General features: G+C 41.2%; 1 protein-coding gene across 1 annotated transcript in view; it reads left to right on the top strand.

Moving 5' to 3' along the window:
• Window positions 1-22,188, top strand: part of LOC143023508 (RUS family member 1-like) — a 78,979-nt gene that overhangs the window by 5,236 nt on the left and 51,555 nt on the right. The window contains exons 2-4 of the mRNA XM_076182041.1: window positions 1,819-1,936; window positions 2,846-2,966; window positions 21,079-21,239. Coding sequence (XP_076038156.1) covers window positions 1,830-1,936; window positions 2,846-2,966; window positions 21,079-21,239 — 389 coding nt within the window. The 5' untranslated portion in view covers window positions 1,819-1,829. The remainder of the gene's footprint in view (window positions 1-1,818; window positions 1,937-2,845; window positions 2,967-21,078; window positions 21,240-22,188) is intronic.

Below are 22,188 nucleotides of genomic sequence, written 5' to 3'. Positions count from 1 at the left end.
TTCAAGCTTTGAACTGAACTACATTGCACTGCCTCTGCAGGAAGTTTATATATAAAAAAATCTTTATAAACAATTTGTTTGGTTATAAATTGCTGCAGAGAAAGTGGGAGTAAATCCATCCACTCATTTTTCGCACTTATAAGTGGGTAAAACCGATGCCAATGCCAAATCCCATTCTAAGAAATGCTGATTCTTGCCGATCCTGATTCACCAAAATAGTGCTGATTCTTGCCGATACCAGTTAATGGGCACACCCATAGTTACCTCCCTGGTAAGGGGGAAAACTCTTGGTATATGGATGGAGTATATAGGGTTGGAGCTGTGCTAATGGGATCCCATGTATTTGCCTCCACTCATCAAACTTTGCCTTAGATTTATTGAAGGTGTTGATTTGGATTATATGTCATCCAGCTTGTTCCAAAAATTAAACACTATTATATGGGAAGTTATGTTGCCTACCATCTTTTTATTTTATTTTATTTATTTTTTCCACTGTGACCTCTTGTTATTCTTTCATCCCATAGTACTGCCAGCAAATCCTGTGTCTATTTTTTCTGTACCTTTCTCTGATCTAGATATTCATATTATGTTGCTTTTCTGTCTTCACTCTTCCAGTGTGGGAAGTCCTAGTTTCTTTCAATCTTTCTTTGTATGTGTTTTCATTTAGATTTTGGATCATCTTGGTTGCTTCCCTTTGTATTTTCTCTATTTTTGTTATATACTTTTTTAGGTGAGATGACCACATCAATGCATATTCCAGTCTGGGAAGAGTCAGATTTTCATAGATTGACTTCATCATGTCCTCTTCCTCTTAGTGTCAGCAAATTATAAGTCTTTCATCATTTTCTTAGTATTATTTTCTGGTGTTAGATCATTCATGATTAAAATCACTTTTCCTCTCAACCTGATACCCCCTCACTCTTTTCACTTGTTTCCAAAACATTTTACTCGTTTCATAATTTCATCAAACTCTTACTACACTTTATACCTGTTCTCATTGACTCCCTTACCTCACACTTTGTTTTTCCTTTATTCACTCTGTACCTCTCATATGCTTCCCTAGTTCTACAATTCTGGATCGACAATATATTTTTCCTCTTCTTAACTGTCTTGGTGGCTCAGAATATGGTGAGATTAGTTGATTCAGTTGGAAGTGTAAAGGATATTGCCACCACTGACAAGTTATATAACAAAAAAGTAGAAGTAGTAAACTAGTAAATGAGGTGTTTAAGGAAGATAGTTGAAAAGAGGGGGTTGTCAAAGTTAAAGTGACTAGTACTTTTTTGAGTTGTAGTAGTAAGCTAGTAAATGAGATTTTGAAGAAGTGTGGTTGAAAGAAGGAAGTTAAAAGTGACCAGTGTTCGTTTATAAGTGGAAATTAATAAACATACATATATATCATATGGCCTTCCCTTTACAGTTGGGGTGGCTAAATGAAAGCACACATCCACTCCACACTGATCCCACACCCATCACAACTTATTCACCTTAGCACCTCATGGAGGTTAATGTCTAATCATTAAAGAATGCTTCATGGCTTTTATCCATAGGTATTTCATTAAGTTCACTAAAATATTACATACCTAGTAGATACATATCAAAAGGCTAAGAGATGGCCAAGTTATAGCATATACCCATCCTGTGCCCATCCCACAAACTTTTCGAACCCCATCTTAATATATCTTCTTGCATTGCCTTTTTCCCAAGCAGTGTGGACAGGGGCAGGGATGAACTAAGATAGTGACTGGATAAAACTTATGCAGTCATTGTCTTATACTCTGCATGTATTTACTCTGACCTTTATTTTTATCTCCTCAGAATTAAATAAAATGAAGAATGCAAGGATTAAGGAAAGCATTGCAGGCTTACGCTGTAGATATTACCAAGAATCATCAGGAGAAAAGGGATTCATATCAACAGATCTTAAAAGTAACGAGTAAGTTATTGTACTGGTGTTATGTTACTGGTACCAATCTTTCACTAGGTTTCTGTACATATCAATCAGTCAATCCTTTACTTGTGTTCAGGACACTATTCATTAACAACACAGAATAGGCTTTACCACAAAATCAAGCTCCCCTTGAGGCAACCACAACACAGAAGACACTGAACACCTCATCTTACACTGCCCCACATGAACAATCCCCAGACAACAACTCAATATTTCCTCTAAGTGACCTATGGGCCTCCCTGGTGGCCCTTGTTGGTTGTACTTGGGAGCTGTGGGTCTCCTGCAAGAGAGGCCTAAACCAATAGATTGACTGATTGATCTGCCCCATTTAGTTTGTTGTTATTCTCCAGGATTGGAAGAGGGCTATCATGGTACCAGTTCATAAAATAAAATAAAATAAGAAGAAACCCCAGAATTTCAGATCTGTCTGACCACCATGATAGCTAAATTGTGAGATTGTGAAAAATAGATTAACATTTGACTGAAAATCAGTCCAGTTTCAGAACTGAAACTATTGAACTTGTTAAGTACTTACTCACAAACAAGAGAACTGGGTAGATTGTGTGTACTTAGATCTGATAATCTTTCCATTAGTTTAGATATGGGAGAGAGGTGAGAGTTAGGTCTGCATGACATTGGGTTCTGTGACATTTTGTTTGGTTTCAGGATGGGTATTATGTGTGCTCTTCATCAGACTATGGTATTATTGTGTAACCAGAAATTATTGGAAATATTTGTCCTGATTTTTATTGCTTTAGTGAATTTTCATTTTAAAGATTGTAGCCTTGGTTGTAATTTTTTTTTTTTTTTTTTATCTTTGTTTCACATTGTATTACTTCACATGGCCATGTTCTGTCTGTTATACAATACCTGATAATTTTTCCTTGCTGACAGTAAGGCAGTCAACATTTGGGACCGCATGATCTACGGGGTCAAAGATGTATTCCTGCCTCAGGGTTATCCTGACTCAGTCTCTCCTGACTACCTTGAATATCAGTGTTGGGACACTTTACAGGTAATATTAGGCTGTATCATGCCATTTTTTAAAGTAATAAAGAGCTCCTGACATGATATTGACATATTTGACCATTTTTGTAGCACATAAAAAGTTTACACAAAAGGAAAAGAAAGACAATGAAAAAAATTATATATATATATATATATATATATATATATATATATAATATATATATATATATATATATATATATATATATATATATATTGTGGTTGTAGGGCAATGTATCACTTATCTGCATTATTTCCTGCTTCTTGTTCTTCGATGATGAAGACTCTTCTATCTAGTTTCTCATTCACTTGTATTGCCTATCATCCTACCTGAACTAATTATTCTCTATATTCTTCTTCCCCAGCACTTTTCTCACTCGCTTTCTTCCCCCCCTTTCCCCTTGTTCGCCCCACATACACATTGCCCATGTGCATCAGCCAACGCCCATTTGCCCCCATCTACATGGTGACCTTTGACCCTGTGCTGGGGGTGCTAACTGCACACCCATATCTGGACCACATTCATACCACACCTCCCCTTGATCTCAAGATCAACCTATTCTTCATCTTCTTCATCTCCTCCATTTCCTAGTTTGTAGTTCTGCAGCCATCTTGGAGGATGTCTATTGCACTGCAGTTGTCGAGGCGCTGTTCCCCCATCCACTACCGTGTCATAATTCTCTTCATTGTTTTCTCTGCCATCCACCACATGATGGAGATCCAGGATATGTTGTGGGACTCCCTCGATAGAGATGTTCCGTGAATTTACCTGTTACCATACCCCTCGTCCACTGTGAGGTGCACTCACTGTCTTTTGGCTTCATCCATTCCTCCTGTACTGAGGCAGTGCCTTCTTCAGCATTGGCTGGTAGCACCAGCACTACTCTGGGATGTCGCAAGTCACATTTAAATAATGCTCTCTATGGAACCGAGTCTTTGTCTTGGTCTGACCTAGGGGACATATTATGCCAAAAGACTGCTTCCATGGGTGGTATTAGTGCCTTTTCAGCAATGGACTTAATAGTGCGATGGTATTGTTCTACTATTCCATTTCCACTCAACCAGTAAGCAGCCCTAAAGAAATGTCATGTGCTCCAGTTGTCCAGCATTTCTTGTAGTGATCCTGGATGAAATGCAGTGCTATTACCCATTAGGACTTCATCCACTGAACCCCATTCCAGAAATATCTCCTTCATCACCTGTGCAATTTCCTCTCCCATCTCCGTCTTCAACTCCCACCAGATGGTGAGTCGTCCTGGGCCACAGTCAACCATCAATAGGTACATGCCCCATCAATAGTGGGTTATGTTGACTGCCAATCTCCTCCAGTTGTTGTTGTTGTTGTTGTTGTTCCCTAGACTGTCTGTTCGAGCAGTCCTGTCTCCCCAAGGAAGGCCACAGCCGAAACTGGGTTTTCCCACAAATCCTTTATAGAGTGTATGTTGTGTTGTTTGCGTGCATGATTGTGTATAATGCAGTCTTCCATTATGTGTTGTATGGTATGGGGTGAAGTGTTACATCCTGGGCAGCTGTTCACAACACGGTCGTCCAGCCTCTTCTGGTAGCTTAGAAGTGCTGGGTGGTGACCGCATCGCAGTCTGGCCAAGTGGACTCTGTCCTTTCATGGGAGAGAGGATTCAGAAGGGTGGATATCAGGGGGTCTGGCATGCAGCAGTGTGTTGTCTTTCAGTGTGTTAATGGAGCGGTGAGTGATATGATTATGAATATGTTTCCGGAGGCTGGTATTTGGTGGTTGTGGAGGAAGAGAAGAGAGTATCTGTGCATAATAAAGGTCTTTGGGTGTTGTTTTAATGTTTCTTGGTGTGTGTGGGTGTTCTGCTATGTAGTGTAGCGGGTGTGATGTGTTTGTGGTGGCTGCGGCAAGTGTTTGTGTGCCTCTCATGTCGAGGTGGTCCTTGACTTTGAGGACTTTTGTTTCATGGTGTAAATGGTCTGTAGGTGTTGTATTTGTGCAGCCTGTAATTGTTTTTAGGGCTTTGTTTTGTATGATTTGAAGGGTGTTGTGGTGTGTCTCACTGAGATTAGGAGCCCATGCAGGACTCGCATAATTCATCACTGAGCGTATGCATTGTTTGTATATTGTTATATTAGTTTCTTTGTTTTGTCCAAATGTTGTTCCAGTGATTGACTTAAGTGCATTAAGTCTAGGTGTGCATTTGTTTTTTATGTTTGTGAGGTGTTGTTTGAAAGACATGGATGTATCGTATGTTACACCAAGAATTTTTGGTGTGTTTGTGTGTGGTATTAGAGTGTTGTTGATGTAGAGATGAGGTATGAATTTGTGTTCTTTTGTCCAGTTGGTGAGAAGTGTTGCTGTAGATTTGGTTGGAGCTATTTTGAGTCTGTTTGTGATGAACCATGTGTTGAGTGTGTCAAGGTAAGGCTGGATTATTTCTGCAGCTTTGTCTGTGTTACGATGTGTGCATGTGATTGTTATGTCATCTGCGTAGGAAGAGATTTGTATTTCTGAGGTGTCTGGTGTGGGTAAGTCATGCATGTATAGATTAAATAATGTGGGGGATAGAACTGAGCCCTGTGGTACTCCATTCTTAATGTTTCTGATGTGCGATGATTGGCCATTATATGACACATGAGCATTCCTGCCTGCCAGATAATTGGCCAGCCATCTTTTGGTGTTATTGTGCATGTCTGTGTTATATATTTTATTTGTTAGGTTGTGGCGGGGGATAGCATCAAAAGCTTTACTAATGTCCAATGTTATAAGAAGTGTTCTGTGGTGGGGCCTATCTGAATTGATGCCATCTAAAATTCTTTGTGTGAGGTTTATCAGAAGAGTGTTTGTGGAGTGTAGTGGCCTAAAACCGTGTTGTGAGTCAGCAAGGGGAATACAGGTAAACGTCGACTTACGATGGCCGCGACTTACGATTGTTCGACTTTACGATGACGACGACGACGATATGATAATTTAACCCCTTCCATACGGTGCCGCACACGTAGGCGTCATGAGGAGCAAGTGGATTCGCGACGCTGCCATATCGGCGTCTTGATTATATTTATTGTAGTCGCCCCTGTGTTTTTACATTCTCTCAAATGTGCCCTAAATCCCATTCTCTGTGGTTTTCAAAATTCGCGGGTGAAAGAGAGAACGATCGATAAAAGCGGTGACTATATTTTATGATGCGAGTATTATTACGTCACGTCGTACGGCTGGCATTGGCTGCTGCCCGCGAGATTTAAGTTCCGTACTGAAAATACATATTATAGTGTTTGAATATGGTAAAAAGGATAAAAATAATTAAATAAACTACTGTACATGTTTAATAGGCTATATTCAGTATCTCTGGTGGTTAATATACAGGTAGGCTAGGTACAGTGACCACGGAACAGAGTGGGGATCGACTTACGATGAGATCGTCTTACGATGGCTCTATCGAAACCTAATGCCATCGTAAGTCGACGTTTACCTGTATATGGTGTGACAAGTTTAAGTATTAGGCGTTCAATGACTTTAGAGGGGGTGCAGAGAAGTGTGATTGGGCGGTGCGATGTTGGGATTGTTGGGTCTTTGTTCGGTTTTGGAATGGTGATTATTTTACCATGCTTCCAGATGTCGGGTATAGTGTTGTGTGAATAGCTGTAGTTTGCAATGTTTGTGAGTGCGTGTATACCTTGTGGTCCAATGTGTTTTAGGTGGATGTTGCTTATGTTATCAGGGCCACAGGCAGATGAGTGCTTGAGATTATGCATTATGAGTTTTGTCTGACTGTCTATGAAGGGTGTATAGTCTGAGTCTGTGGGGAAGTCTTTCTTACGTCGAATGGTGCGTCGGTCGTCAGGGTGAGATGTAAGATGGCTCGTCTGTGCAAAATGACGTATGAGTGCGTTTGCTTGTTGTCTGTTTGAGGGTAGATTATCTGTTGTTGTGATTATTGCTGCGTGAGAGCGTGTAGTGTTAGTGTTGGATAGTGTGATGCTGTTGAGTGTTTTGTACAATTTACTGGTGTTTGTTTTGTGATCAAGTGTATTGATAAAGTTTTGCCAATTTTGTGTTTTTTGTTCATGTATTTTATTGGCAATCACAGTGTTTAGTGTTTGTATTTGGTCTGCTATGTTTTGAGGGATAGGTGTGGGGGTATCGTGTTTAAGTGTGTCACGTTGTCTGATGAGGCTTTGGATTTCTGGTGTGAAGTTGGGGTTGTGTGATTTTCTGTTGCCTCTAGGGATGTATCTCTTGTCTGCGTTTTGTCTTCTATGCTGAGTTCCCCCATTGTGTGTGGTCTTGGGGTGGGATCTATTGATTGACATCGGACACATGCTCTCACAAACTGCCAGACTTCTTCCCTCGTTCTAGATGGATCAATTTTCCTTGCTAAGAACAATGACCTATCAACACCTAGGTAATGTGTTCCATGCAACTCCTCCGCGCATAGGGATCCTGCCGCAGGGCACACTTCAACCTTCTCCTCTTCCTGTTCTTCCGGTACTCTCGACCAACTTTTCTTTACTCTGGTTAGTATGTCTGCTTTGTTCACTCAATAGCACTTGGATTACGCTCTCCTTCACACTGTATTTGTCTACTAACTCCCTCCGGATCCCAAGGTGCCTTTTCACAATGACATCTGCTGCCCCTTTCTTGTGTATTCTCTTCTCAGCAGTCAATATTGAGTTCATCTGTCCCACCACTGTGACTAAGTCTGTCCTGATTTCAATCTCACATAGCCCCCATTTCAGTGCCAAATTGACTCCTTTTACATATTTTAGTGCATTGATAGAAGCTATCTCAAAGTCAGTCATGATGTTTTGAGGCTGGTTGTTATCCAATAACTCTTTAATTTCTTCATAGCATGCTCTGTATGTTGATTCGGTTTTGTTAGAGAAGAGAGCAAATGCTTGAGGAATGCTAAAATTATTTTTTTGAATATGAATGGTGAGTACATACATACATATACCAAGGCTTTTTCCCCCTTACAAGGGAGGTAGCCAAAAAGGAAAAGGCATAAAATCATTCCCACCCATTCCATCCCTGAATACACTCCACACCCCTCCACCCTCCCTCTTATCTTAGCACCTCTTGGATGACGGGTCATCCCTGCACCTTGTCCACTGCCCTGGGTCAGAGGCGGTGTCGCAAGACACAGCACATCCACAGCAAGGCCGCTTCATTAAATCGGCGACCCCCCCCTCTCCGTCCCCCCATGCATAAAAGGAGAAGACAGGGAGAAATCCCTTCGGGCTGCGTCAAATTTTGCTCACACATACTACCTCACCCCCCATCCCCCCACCCATTCCACCTCATGCATCACAACATCATCCATAGACAACCATTCTCCATTCACCCCTGTCTTCTGTCCTCTCCCGTCCTTCCTCAACAGACATTCCCCTCTTCCCCAAAGCCCCCTTTACCCCATCCATCCACATCATCCTAGGACGTCCCCTCATGTTCACTGATAATATATTTCCGGAGCCACTTTAAATGTGCCATCAATGGGTCAGTTTTGGAACCTTTTTAGATCTTTTATACCCGTTGCAGTCATAAATGTAAGCATGTGATTTTCATCATTCACACCTGAATCATATTGCAGAAACCTTTCTCCAGAGTCGAAAACAGTAAATTCTTGTGGTATGGCATATCCTGTACATGACATCGGAATAGCTGGAAAATTAGCATTATTCTGTCTCCATTTTCAAACATTTCTGCCTATGGTACATACAGAAGGTAACTGTGAAAGTGTAGCTTCATCTAAGGTAGCAGCCGCTTGTGATACTAATACGCAACTTGATTGATGAGATAATGTGGAAGTAGCCTTTAAAGATGCTTGAGCAACTTTAGCTTCAACTACATCCTTTGTCACATAGTGGTTGTGCTCATTAACATACTTCAAAATCTCAACATTTTCTAATAATGCTTTTGTGTGAAATCTTGCTTTGCATTTCTTTTACTCTCTTTGAGAACATTCCCAATAAATAACTGTGCCACTATTATTTTCGCTATTGCTATGATTATGATATATGTATTACAGCTCATCCACGAGCATATCACTTCCACATTCACTTTTTATTACACGTGCCATTATGGGTCTTTTCTTATATATCTGCAGAACCTCTCACAGTGTCTTCCTGTCTACCCTGTCATAAGCCTTTTCCAAATCCATAAAAGCCCAAAAAGCATCCTTACCTTTTCCTATAGCTTTCTCACATATCTGTCTTACCACAAAAATCTGATCTACACAACCCCTACCCGTCCTAAATCCACACTGTTCCTCACCAATTACTCCCTGTTCCTCTCTCAATCCTCTCAATCAATACCCTCCCATAAGCCTTCCCAACTACACTTAACAAACTGATCCCTCTGAAACTACTACATTCACATTCGTCCCCTTTTCTCTTGTAAAGTGGAACTATACAGGCACTCCTCCAGTCCTCCGGCACTACCCTCTCTTAAACGAACATTAGATAATCTCACCAGCCAGTCCACCATAACTGTACCTCCTTTTTTTCAGACATTCTGCATGGCATCCAACCAACCCAGATGTCTTATCTGCTCTCATCATCTTAACAGCTGCTTTCACTTCATCTTTCCTTATTTCTCCTCCATTTTCCTCACTCATCACAGTCATTTTCTCAGCACTTCCCACTGCAACTACCTTCCCCTCCCTATCCTCCTTCACATTTATCAACTCCCTAAGATACTCGGCCCACTGTCCTCTCACTGCCTTCTCTTCCATTATCATCTCTCCATCTACACCTTTTACCTTTTCTTCTCTACTTGATTTGCCTTTTCTTCCTCTTTTAATTTCTTTCCAAAAGATTTTTTTATTACTTTCAAAATTTTCTGTCATACTCTTACCCCATTTCACATCTGCTCTCCTCTTTGCCTCCTTTCTCTTATGCTTTACTTCTCTTTTCTTTGTGCCTCTTATACAATGCTCTTGTCCTAATTTGTAACCAATCTGTGAAAGCCTGCTTCTTCTCTTCTACACCCTTCTTTGATTCCTCATCCCACCACTCACTACCCTTCCTTCTATTTCCTCCCATCCTCCTTGTTCCACACACCATCTTTGCACATCTTATGACTCCCTCCTTGAACCCTCCTCATTCCTCCTCCACTCCTAGTTCTACTCTATCCTTTACTCCCTCTCACTCCTCTCTCAGCTTCTTCTTATACTCCTTCTCCTTTTCTTTCTCACTTAAGCAGTTCACTCTAAGTACCTCCCTACCTTCTGCCCTTTTCCTCTTTCTCCACCCATTCTCCACTCTCAACTTACCTTCCACCAGAAAATGATCTGATATTCCCCCACTCTCTCCCCTTAGGACATGTACATCCTTAACTCTTCCTACTATACTCCTGGTTACCACTATATAGTCCATTAATGCTCTATCTACCACCCTTCCATCCACCTTCTCCCATGTGTACTTATGCTTGACTTTCTTCCGAAACACTGTATTTGCTATCATCAACTCTCTTTCAAGACACATGTCCACCATCAATTCTCCACTACGATTTTTTCCTGGAACTCCATACTTCCCAATCACTCCATCTATTTCTTCATTTCCTACCCTAGACTTAAGGCTTCCCAATACAATTACATTGACATTTCTCCCTAATCCCTCTTACTTACTTCTTACTTCTTACTTCAGCTCCCAGTAATAGGCGTTATGCCTGTCAGTGGTCCCAGCATGTTCCTCCATCTGGCTCTATCATGGAAGGCCCCTTCCTCCCTCAGAGTTTTGATGTTGGGCAAGTCATGTCTGCTGAGGGCTTCTTCAACATTTTCTTTCCATCTCTTTCTCGGTCTTCCTCTTGGCCTTCTTTCATCTGGCTTCCACTCCCAGCATCCCCTTGCAATTCTTTCTTCATCCATTCTTTCTAAATGTCCTAACCATCTTAACTGGGCAGCATCTATTTTGCTTAGCATGGAACAGACGCCAATGCTTTTCCTTATGTCTTCATTTTTTAATTTATCTCTCCTCGTCTTTCCAACTATGGCTCTTAAGGCTAATGTGAGGCTGAGGGCCTCCCTCTCAATGGTAGAATATCGCCTTTGATACTCTGTAAGAATCTGAGACATAAATGAGATGGGTCTCATGACACCACCCTTTTCCTGAGCAAGCATGGCATCTACAGCTACATGACTGACATCACAAAAAAGATAAAAGGTCTTACTATAATCTGGGGCTATCCAGACAGGACAGCCTGAGAGAAGCTTCTTGCATTCTTCAGTGGCTGCATCAGCGCCCTTATCCCACCTGAAATGATTATAAGAGAGCATGTGGGTTAAAGGAGCAGCTACCTCTGCAAGGTTTGGACAATACCTCCAATAGAATCCAAGGATGCTCATGAATCTCCTGATGCCTCTCTTCGTCTTCGGGACCTGGAAGTCCATGATGTCTTTTACTCTGGCCTCTAATGGCATGATGCAATTCTGGCCAACTTGGTGTCCCAGGTAGTCGATAGTACTCCTCCCAAAGGCACTCTTCTTTAGGTTTACAGTGAGATGGGCTTGTGCAAATCTGTCTAGTAAACTCCTCAACCTCTGCATGTGATCACTCCATGTGTCAGAAAACACTACTATGTTGTCTGAGTATGCCCTGACACCTGGCAACCCCTCAACTAGCCAAATTATGAGGCGCTGGAAGGATGCTCCACTATTTTTCATTCCGAATGGGGTCACTTTATATTGAAAGTGCCCATGTGGAGTGACAAAAGCAGATACTTCAGTAGTCGTGCTTGTAAGGGGAATTTGATGGTATCCCCTCATTAGATCTAACTTGGATAAATATTTTGCAGCAGTGACCTCCTCAGTGAGATCAATTATTCTGGGGAGAGGGTAAGGGTCCACTTTAGTGACTGCGTTCACCTTCCTGTAATCAACACATAATCTCCACTCGCCTCCAGATTTTGGTACCAGCACAGCTGGCGAGGCCCAAGGACTAGTGCTAGGTTCCACTAACCCTTGGTCCATGAGCTGCCTTACTTCCTCCTCCATGATACTCTTCTTCTGGGGCAACAATCTGTACAGTGTCTGCTTCACCGGCTTGGCTCCATCATCTAAGATGATGTCATGGGATATTGCTTGAGTAATGGTGGGGCATGAGGAAAATATCAGGGCATTCTTGCAGAGGCTCCCATTTAATATGTCATGAACTAGGCCCTGTATTTGAGTTGGTACATTGAATCATAAACTGTGACTCAAGCAGTTCCTGCAATCCAGGTTCTAGAACATCTATATAGCCTCTTTATAATCAATTTAACTTCACTGGGGTCAAGAAAATAGTGGAGTGCAATCACTTACATACATACATATATATACCAAGGCTTTTTCCCCCTTACTAGGGAGGTAGCCAAAAAGGAAAAGGCATAAAATCATTCCCACCCATTTCATCCCTGAAAACACACCACACCCCTCCACCCTCCCTCCCATTTAATTTAATATATGAATTGATTACAATTAGCCTTTTCTTACAATTAAGTTGGTGTGAACAGAGTGCAAATGCAGTTATTAGGACTCAAAAGTGCCTGCGCATCTTTTTTTATACTACAACCGTACAACACCAGTGCCATGGCACAGGTGCCAGTGTATGCCAATGTAACCTATCCTATTACTATTTACCCAGCTCCACACAATTTACCTGTATCTTTATTTTTGTGTGAAGAAGGCTTACAATATATTCACTACTACTCATCTAAAACATGTAAGCACTGGGGTCTAGAGGAGAAGGCCCTACTTCAAGTCATCATCTTGATTTACGTGCCCTCTGACCTCTGATGACAGGAGGCCCCGATTTTGTAGTCCTCCGCTGCTGGCTTCCAAGCCCTCCGCGTCCTTTGTCAGTAACATGTCATGGAACATGACAGTCTTGGTGGGTGTCTTCTGAAGAAGGCAAAAAAGGGTGATCGTCTGGTGGTAGTGTGGGTACCACTGGTGATCTTCTGACAGGCCAGTAGTAGATCTGGCCATTTGTTTGGATGTCCCTGGCACAGTGTTGCCAGGATGCTCTTCTTCGATGCATCCACTCTACCACACCGTTTGCCTGTGGGTGGTATGGGGTGGTGTAGAGTAGGGTAATCTGCTACACCTCACACATCTCTAAAGGCTGTGTTGGTGAACTCCATGCCATTGTCCATGATGATGCTCTCTGGGACGCCATAGTCTGCAAAGTACTGGGTCAGGGAGTGCAGTATGTATTTACCTAGTTGTAATGTACGGGAGGGGAGCTATTCTCGTGGTGACCCGTCTTTGTATCTCTCCGCATCAAGTTTTATCTTAAAATCTTGTATAGTGTTAGCACATACTGTTTTGTTGTCTAATTTGTTCCATATATTTATTGCTCTGTGTGGGAAACTGTTCCTTTTCAAGTTTTTTCTATAACTATCCTTTTTCAATTTTTTTCCGTGTCCTCTTGTTTTACCGTTGTCCCACATTAATAGGTCGTTCCTGTCTAAAACTTCCATTCCTTTCATTATTCTGTAGATAGTTAGCAAATCTCCTCTTTCTCTTCTTTGTTCCAGAGTTGGTAGGTTCAATTTGGATAGTCTTTGCTCATATGTTAGTTCGGCGAGTGTCTGTGCTAGTTTTGTTGTCGCTCTTTGTAATCTTTCTAGTTTCTTAATATTCTTTTTGGTACTGGGTGTCCAAAGTGATGCTGCGTACTCAAGTTTTGGTCTTATTAGTGTAGTAAGTATTTTCCTTATCATTTCTTCGTCCATATAGGTAAATGCCACTTTGATTGCTCTCAATAAGTTGTAGGTTTCTCCGAACATCTTGTTTATATGCTTATCTGGTTTCATGTCCTTTCCAATCATCACTCCAAGATCTTTTTCATAGTTTGTTTTATTTATTTTTTCTTCCCCAACTCTGTAATCTTTTGATATTCTATTTTTACTCTTTCCAAATTCCATTATGCTGCATTTCTTAATATTGAATTTTACTTCCCACTTTTGAGTCCAATTCCATATTGTGTCCAGATCTTGTTGCAATGAGTTGCAGTCCTCTTCCGTTTTTACCTTCTTAAGTAATTTTGCATCATCTGCAAAAAAATTTATATAGCACTCCACGCCTTCATTCATGTCATTAATGTATACAGCGAACATGATCGGGGCCAGTACTGATCCTTGCGGGACCCCGCTTTTTACTTCTTCCCAGTTGGAGAATTTTTCTCTAATTACAACTCTCATTTTCCTCCCAATCAGAAAGTCTTTCATCCATTCCAATAATTTTCCTCTGATGCCACCTTTTGACTCTATCTTATTTATTAGTTTCCTATGAGGTACCTTATCGAATGCCTTTTGCAGGTCCAGAAAAGCACAGTCTGCCCATCCATCTCTTTCTTCTATTATGTCTACTAATCTTGAGTAAAAGCAAATCAGATTTGTTGTACAGGATCTCCCTTGTCTAAATCCAAATTGATTTGGGTTCAGTATAGATTTTTCTTCCAGGTCACTCTTTCACAAATTTTTGCTATTGTGCTTGTTAGTGAGACCGGTCTGTAGTTAGATGGATCTTCCTTATCACCTCCCTTATAAATTGGTACAATGTTTGCTTTTTTCCAGTCCAATGGTACTTTTCCTTCTTTAATTGATGATTTAATTATATCATATATGTGTTGTTGGTATTTTGTTCTTAATGGGAAGAATCTAATGAATCTACTGTAGTGATTGATTATGGTCATGATATACCTATAACCCTGTGATCCGGATACCATATCTGTTAAATCTATGCCTATTCTCTCCATTGCTTTTGTAGCAGGAGGAACCTCTTTTTATTGTTGTGACATCCCTTGCATACCCTGGAACCTCTGGCAAGTAATGTATCTCTTTATAAAATTACACACATCTACTTTTAAGTTAGACCAATAGAATAGCTCCTTTGCTTTATTAATGGTCTTTTGTTCAAGATGACCTGTTAACTCATGTGCATGACTTACTACTTTGTGGACCAGATTGTGGGGGATTATAAGCATGTAGTGAAGGCTTCTATCTGATTTCTCCCTAACGTAGTATAAGATGTCATCTATTAAAGCAAACTGATCTAGTGCTGTTTTCTTTAAGTGTCTACTTGGTAATGTACCTCCTTCTACGTAACTTGCTAACTCCTGCCATGTGAAACTCTCCCTCTGTTTTTCCTTGAAAGTCTTTTTATTGTATCCCAACCAAGTGGCTTCCAGTACTCTCATAATTACTGTAACTGATCTTGATAGTTGATTGGCTACAATATTTTCTTTCCCCTTGACGTATTGGATCACATACTGATATTCTCTCATTTTTAAGATTGACCTGTTCATATGGGGTGACTTGGTTTTTCTTTTGAACATGCTGGTTAGGGTTTGGTGATCCGTAATAATGATGAATTTAGTCCTCCATAAGTGATGGGGAAAGTTCCTGCAAGGTAATACTATAACAAATGCCTCCTTATCTGTTACTGCATATCACGTTTCGCATGGGCTCAACTTCTTTGAGAAATATCCTATGGGTTTAATGCCCCCATTTGGTTGCATCTGGCTCAGTACAGCTCCTGTGTGTTTGTTACTGGCATCAGTAGTTAATACGAATGGTTGGTCATTCCGTACCTTTGCTAGTATTGGTGCACAAGTTAGTTTCTCCTGCATGTGTTCAAATGCTTCCTGGCAATTACCAATCCATACATATGTAGTATCTGACTTTGTGAGATTAGTGAGTAGTATCGTGATCGTAGCAAAATCTGGTACAGTATATACTTCCTGTAAAAGCCACACATCCCCAGGAATATTCGTACTTTCCTTACATTCTTTGGTGATTTCAACTTAAGATTGCATCTACATTCTTTGCCAATGGTCTACTATCTTTTGCCGAGATTGTATGTCCCAGGAATGTGATCTCTTTTAATCCTAAAAGACATTTACTTAAGTTCAACTTGACTCCATTTTGTTCTAGTCATTTCACTAGCTCTGCAAAAGTGGGTGCCCATAGAATGAGGTTGTCCAGATAATTCATGACCCATCCTTTCTGCAGTAAGGGTTTTAACACATCTGTCATGTGCCTTAAAAATATGGCTGGGGGTGTGCCAGTTCCATTTTTTTTTTTGCTGATATTGATGCCAATGCCGATTCCTATTCACGCTTAGTTAACGATACCGATGCCAATGCTGATTCCACTATAATTATGGTATATAAGTTTTTAATATAAAGTAATTAAACTGACTTTCACTTGCTTTATAATCTATATAGATTATACACACCAGTTGTTGAGCTGTTGGATGCTAATGATTGAATAAATTTAATGAAATGCTTATTGATAGACCACTTTATGATTGATATATATATATTAATGTTTGGAACCTATTTCTTGACATGAATTTCCTGAATGTTGGTGTACCCAGCAACAGTTCTTTTTTCCAATAGTCGCTGATGACATGTTTCTTTGTGTGTGGCATCAGAATAGCTAGAGCAAAGAACACAGAGAGTTCCCTGACCGTTGTGTCTTTCCATATCCTGAGGTGGTTGTGTGCATTACTTTCTTCTTCTGAATTGTCACTCTCCTATGTTATGGGATAATTATGTTGTAGATTCTCCTGCACTATTTTGTCCATTCACTTTTCTTTTTAGGAATATGCCCCGTGGGGCTACAGGGAGAAGGATGCCTAGTCCCTCTCCCCGTCCCTTTCTTCTCGCCTCTTACGATCCAAGTGGGAAACTTGGTGGCAGTATTCTTTTCCCCCACCACAGGGAATTCCCCCATCACAGAAAGAGAATACTCAGAGAAATGGTACAGGACAGCAACAAGGGGTTGGGGGACAGCATAACGGAGGGACAGTCGTAGTATAAAAGTGTCATCATTTCTCTATGAACAGAATTTCTTCTATCATAGACAAAATGATGTGTGGCTCTGGTCCGTAGGGGCGCCCCATATAGACCCTAAAGTATCGACTGCATGCTACTTTGCCACAATAACAAGCCAATTAAATAAAGCGGCCTTGCTGTGGATGTGCTGTGTCTTGCGACACTGCTTCTGACCCAGGGCGGTGGGCAGGGTGCAGGGATGACCCGTCATCCAGGAGGTGCTCAGATGAGAGGGAGGGTGGGAGGGGTGTGGAGTGTATTTAGGGATGAAATGAGTGGGAGTGTTTTTATGCCTTTCCCTTTTTGGCTACCTCCCTTGTAAGGGGGAAAAAGCCTTGGTATATGTATGTATGTATTTTGTCCATTACTTCATTGTCAAAGAAGGCTTCAAAATATTTTGCTTCCATTCCATCAGGCCCAACAGGAAAAACTGAAGTCATGCCTGACGAGCTAGACTCAAAATTATGAATGTGAGGGTCAAAATCATGACCATCACTCCATGAAATAAAACCCACATTGTCGCAGGGGTTCATGTCAGTTGGAGTGATGGTCGATGCAACTCCTTCATCCTCACTCGAATTCCATTCATACTCTCTCCCTGATGCACCAGGGCATCTATGTCACTGCTGTCCTCTGCTTGATGATTGTGATTCATGTCATCATATGATCCAGAATTGCCATCGGATCTTGTTGATGATAGCAAAGTTTGATCACTTTGTTGCTTTTGGCCACTGCTGATTTGGGTTCAAGTATCCGTCATTACCACTAATTATGTATGACCTAATGCAAAAATAATACATAAGATAAATAATACCATAATACCATTATGATGATCATAATGATGATGATGATTATAATGATAATAGTACTGATGATAACAATGATGGATGACAATAATAGTGACAGTAATGATATTATTGATAATGATAACGATGATAATGATGAGGATAGTAAGGATAATGGTAATGATGATACTGATGAATATGGCTATTGTGATGAAATAATGATGAATGAAATAGCAACTCTAGTAGGCCAGTTGACAAGAGAGGCTCTCAGTGACAAACAGATCTTATAACTATAACAACATGCAAATCGTGAAAATCACAAAGATTCATAAAACAAAACACGTGCTTCCAGACAACCATGCCAACAAAAGTGTTCTATCCCACACAAGAAATATTAGCATGATGTGTATGGTTTGTCGCTGAAAGCCAACCCCGCTCGCCTCAAGTCCACATGAATCTGTAGGCAGCATAACATCATAACATAATTTTCAACAGGGCTCAGTTCTATCCCCCACATTATTTAATCTATACATGCATGACTTACCCACACCAGACACCTCAGAAATACAAATCTCTTCCTACGCAGATGACATAACAATCACATGCACACATCGTAACACAGACAAAGCTGCAGAAATAATCCAGCCTTACCTTGACACACTCAACACATGGTTCATCACAAACAGACTCAAAATAGCTCCAACCAAATCTACAGCAACACTTCTCACCAACTGGACAAAAGAACACAAATACATACCTCATCTCTACATCAACAACACTCTAATACCACACACAAACACACCGAAAATTCTTGGTGTAAAATACGATACATCCATGTCTTTCAAACAACACCTCACAAACATAAAAAACAAATGCACACCTAGACTTAACGCACTTAAGTCAATCACTGGAACAACATTTGGACAAAACAAAGAAACTAATATAACAATATACAAACAATGCATACGCTCAGTGATGAATTATGCGAGTCCTGCATGGGCTCCTAATCTCAGTGAGACACACCACAACACCCTTCAAATCATACAAAACAAAGCCCTAAAAACAATTACAGGCTGCACAAATACAACACCTACAGACCATTTACACCATGAAACAAAAGTCCTCAAAGTCAAGGACCACCTCGACATGAGAGGCACACAAACACTTGCTGCAGCCACCACAAACACATCACACCCGCTACACTACATAGCAGAACACCCACACACACCAAGAAACATTAAAACTACACCCAAAGACCTTTATTACGCACAGATACTCTCTTCTCTTCCTCCACAACCACCAAATACCAGCCTCCGGAAACATATTCATAATCATATCACTCACCGCTCCATTAACACACTGAAAGACAACACACTGCTGCATGCCAGACTCCCTGATATCCACCCTTCTGAATCCTCTCTCCCACGAAAGGACAGAGTCCACTTGGCCAGACTGCGATGCGGTCACCACCCAGCACTTCTAAGCTACCAGAAGAGGCTGGACGACCGTGTTGTGAACAGCTGCCCAGGATGTAACACTTCACCCCATACCATACAACACATAATGGAAGACTGCATTATACACAATCATGCACGCAAACAACACAACATACACTCTATAAAGGATTTGTGGGAAAACCCAGTTTCGGCTGTGGCCTTCCTTGGGGAGACGGGACTGCTCGGACAGACAGTCTAGGGAACGACAACAACAACAACAGGGTGGACAGACCGAGTTCATACACACTTTGCAAAGTACTATATAAATAATTTCAAACATACCTTTCACCAAGTATTTCTATTAATGTACCACGAGATGATAATAGTATATTGTACATTAGGCATGCTAGGAAAATATGGGGAAAGGGAAAAACTGCAACCCTTACATTATAAAGGGAGATTTTTTTTATTATGTGTATAATATTTTCATGCCTGACTTCATTGCTTGTGTTTCAGTATTATTCTGTACTGTCAATGCATATTTCTAATCTTGCCATATAACCTTACTAAACAAGAAACTGTTTTTGATAACAAAATATGAGCCGTTGCTCATTAGTGTAGACTAACAAATCTAAGCAATAATTTAGCTAAGCTTCAAGAAAAAATAATAAAACTAATTACGTCACATCCAATGTATATGGCTTTAACTATAAAAACTTGCCTAAAAGATAAATGAACTGGTGGCTACTTTGCTCTGCTAATCAGAACATATGAGTGTATGTTCTTCACAGTAATTGATATACTCCCCTCTTGACAATTGAAGCTTTACTGATTCTTTTAGGGTGGTTGCAGCCAATCAGGTGATTGATGGGTGAGTTGCCAAGTATTAATATAATGTGATTATAATAACACGGCATTTGCCGTTGGCAGTGTATATCTGTCACATCCCATCCACAGCAATTGCCATGGACGGCAGTGTAAGGGTTAATACTAGACAAAGTGATGAGCCAATAGATGGAGTAGTAGGGAGTTATGGCATGGTGGGAAGCATAACGGTGCGATATTAGAGATGTGCACAGGAAAGGAAATGATAGCAAACACAATGTTTGAGAAGAGAGATGAGCATAATTATACGTAGGCCAAGGTGGTGTATAAGAAAGCAGTTGAGAGGATGTTAATGGACTATGTGGTGTTATCCAAAAGGTAGATAGGAAGGGATCTGGATATAAATATATTCAGGGGATTGAGGTGTGGATTGTTAGATCATTGTCTGGTAGAGGAGAAATTGAGAGTAGAGGTTAAATGGAGGGGAAAGGAAAGTGTTAGAGGTAAAAAAGTGTGGTAGGGGACAGGGATGACCCTCAATGAGGTTCTAAAATTGGAGAAGCAATGAATGAACTTTGGATAGGTGTAGGGTGGGTGTATGCTTTGACTGCATCAACCCCCTTTAGGAGGGGGAGAAGGCCTTTTGGTATATGCAGTATGTACCAAATTTAGATATAGATATACCAATGGCTTTTTCCCCCTTACAAGGGGGTAGCCAAAAAACAAAGGCATAAAATCTACTCCCACCCATTCCATCCCCACATACTCCACTCCCATTCACCCCCCTCACTCCCTCTTATCTTGGCTCCTCCTGGATGACAGGTCATCCCTACATCTCACCCACTGCCCTGGGTCAGAGGCAATGTAGCAAGACACAGCACATCCACAGCAAGGCCGCTTCATTTAATTGGCGACCCCCCTCTCTGTCCCCTCATGCAGAAAAAGAGAAGACAGGGAGAAATCCCTTCAGGCTGCATCAAAATATTATTTACACACTCCCTCACCCCCATCCCCCACCCACTCCCTTCTATGCATCACAGCATCATCCATACACAACAATTCTCCACTCACTCCTATCAATATTGTGTTAAGAGCTCTTGAACAGTAAATGTGTATAATAAATGAACCAGAATTCATCAGAAGAGTCTCATCTACTTGTGCCAGGTTCTTTCATGCAAAACAAATTACCTGTAAGAATTGATCAATATGTTTTGTACTTGGAATCAGATAATGCAATCCAAGGTAAAGAATTTTATATATTTTTTTAACATTACAGGCCATGTGCAGCTACTTGAATACTTCATTAGGGCTCCACAGTGCTCTGCAGGCAGCAGGGGTAGGAGATGAAAATGCCTCTATTCTCACATCCACACTTGCTTGGATACAGAAGGATGGTGCTTCCATGCTGGCTTCCATTGCATTTGCATATTTTCATGGGTATGGCATATGGGATGAATTTTGATGAAAAATAGTGTGACTATTAGAATATCTAAGAACATAGTTCAGGAATGGTGGTGAAGACATTGGAAAAGGAATTAAGTAAGGATGAGGATGAGTGATGAGGAGCAAACAAAGATTCTCAACTTTCTTCCTTATTTGGTATGATTTTCTTTTACTAAAGGCCCACTCCCAATTTTAAGGGGATGGGTGTCAAATCACATGTCTACTTCATACACATAATGATCCATTCAGTGTTCCTCCCATTTCAACACATCATGGATGAATGTTTCCTCTTGTCCATCACACTCCTTGGTTCAAAGACAGTGCAGCAAGACACAGCAGTTCTGTGCAGGACCCATGTGTGAAGCTAGCCCTCCATTGCTTCAATATATGGTGACCCCATCCTCATCCTCTCAAAACATTTTACAGAACAGATGAGAAGAACGTCCTTTTGTGCCATACAGCCCATTCCCTCTTTTTTTTTTTTTTTTTTCCCTCTCCTGCCTTACAGACATGCCCCACTCCCTGCCACTTGTGAAGTTTGAATAATATATTTGGGGATTGGGGGTATGGCCTCCTCCTCCTCCTCCTCCTCCTCCTCCTCCTCCTCCTCCTCCTCCTCCTCCTCCTCCTCCTCCTCCTCCTCCTCCTCCTCCTCCTCCTCCTACTCCTCCTCCTCCTCCTCCTCCTTCTCCTCCTCCTCCTCCTCCTCCTCCTCCTTCTCCTCCTTCTCCTTCTTCTCCTTCTCCTCCTTCTCCTCCTTCTCCTTCTTCTCCTCCTTCTCCTCCTTCTCCTCCTTCTCCTCCTTCTTCTCCTTCTCCTCCTTCCTCCTTCTCCTCCTTCCCCTCCTCCTTCTCCTCCTTCTTCTCCTTCTCCTTCTCCTTCTCCTCCTTCTTCTCCTTCTCCTTCTCCTTCTCCTTCTCCTCCTTCCCCTCCTCCTCCTCCT

The sequence above is a fragment of the Oratosquilla oratoria genome, unplaced genomic scaffold (genome assembly GCF_046742065.1).
Source record: "Oratosquilla oratoria isolate Oo_2021 unplaced genomic scaffold, ASM4674206v1 SCAFFOLD49, whole genome shotgun sequence".
In the NCBI taxonomy this organism is placed as follows: domain Eukaryota; kingdom Metazoa; phylum Arthropoda; class Malacostraca; order Stomatopoda; family Squillidae; genus Oratosquilla; species Oratosquilla oratoria.
The sequence above is the reverse complement of the archived record's forward strand: the minus strand, read 5'-3'. Positions and strand labels throughout refer to the sequence as shown.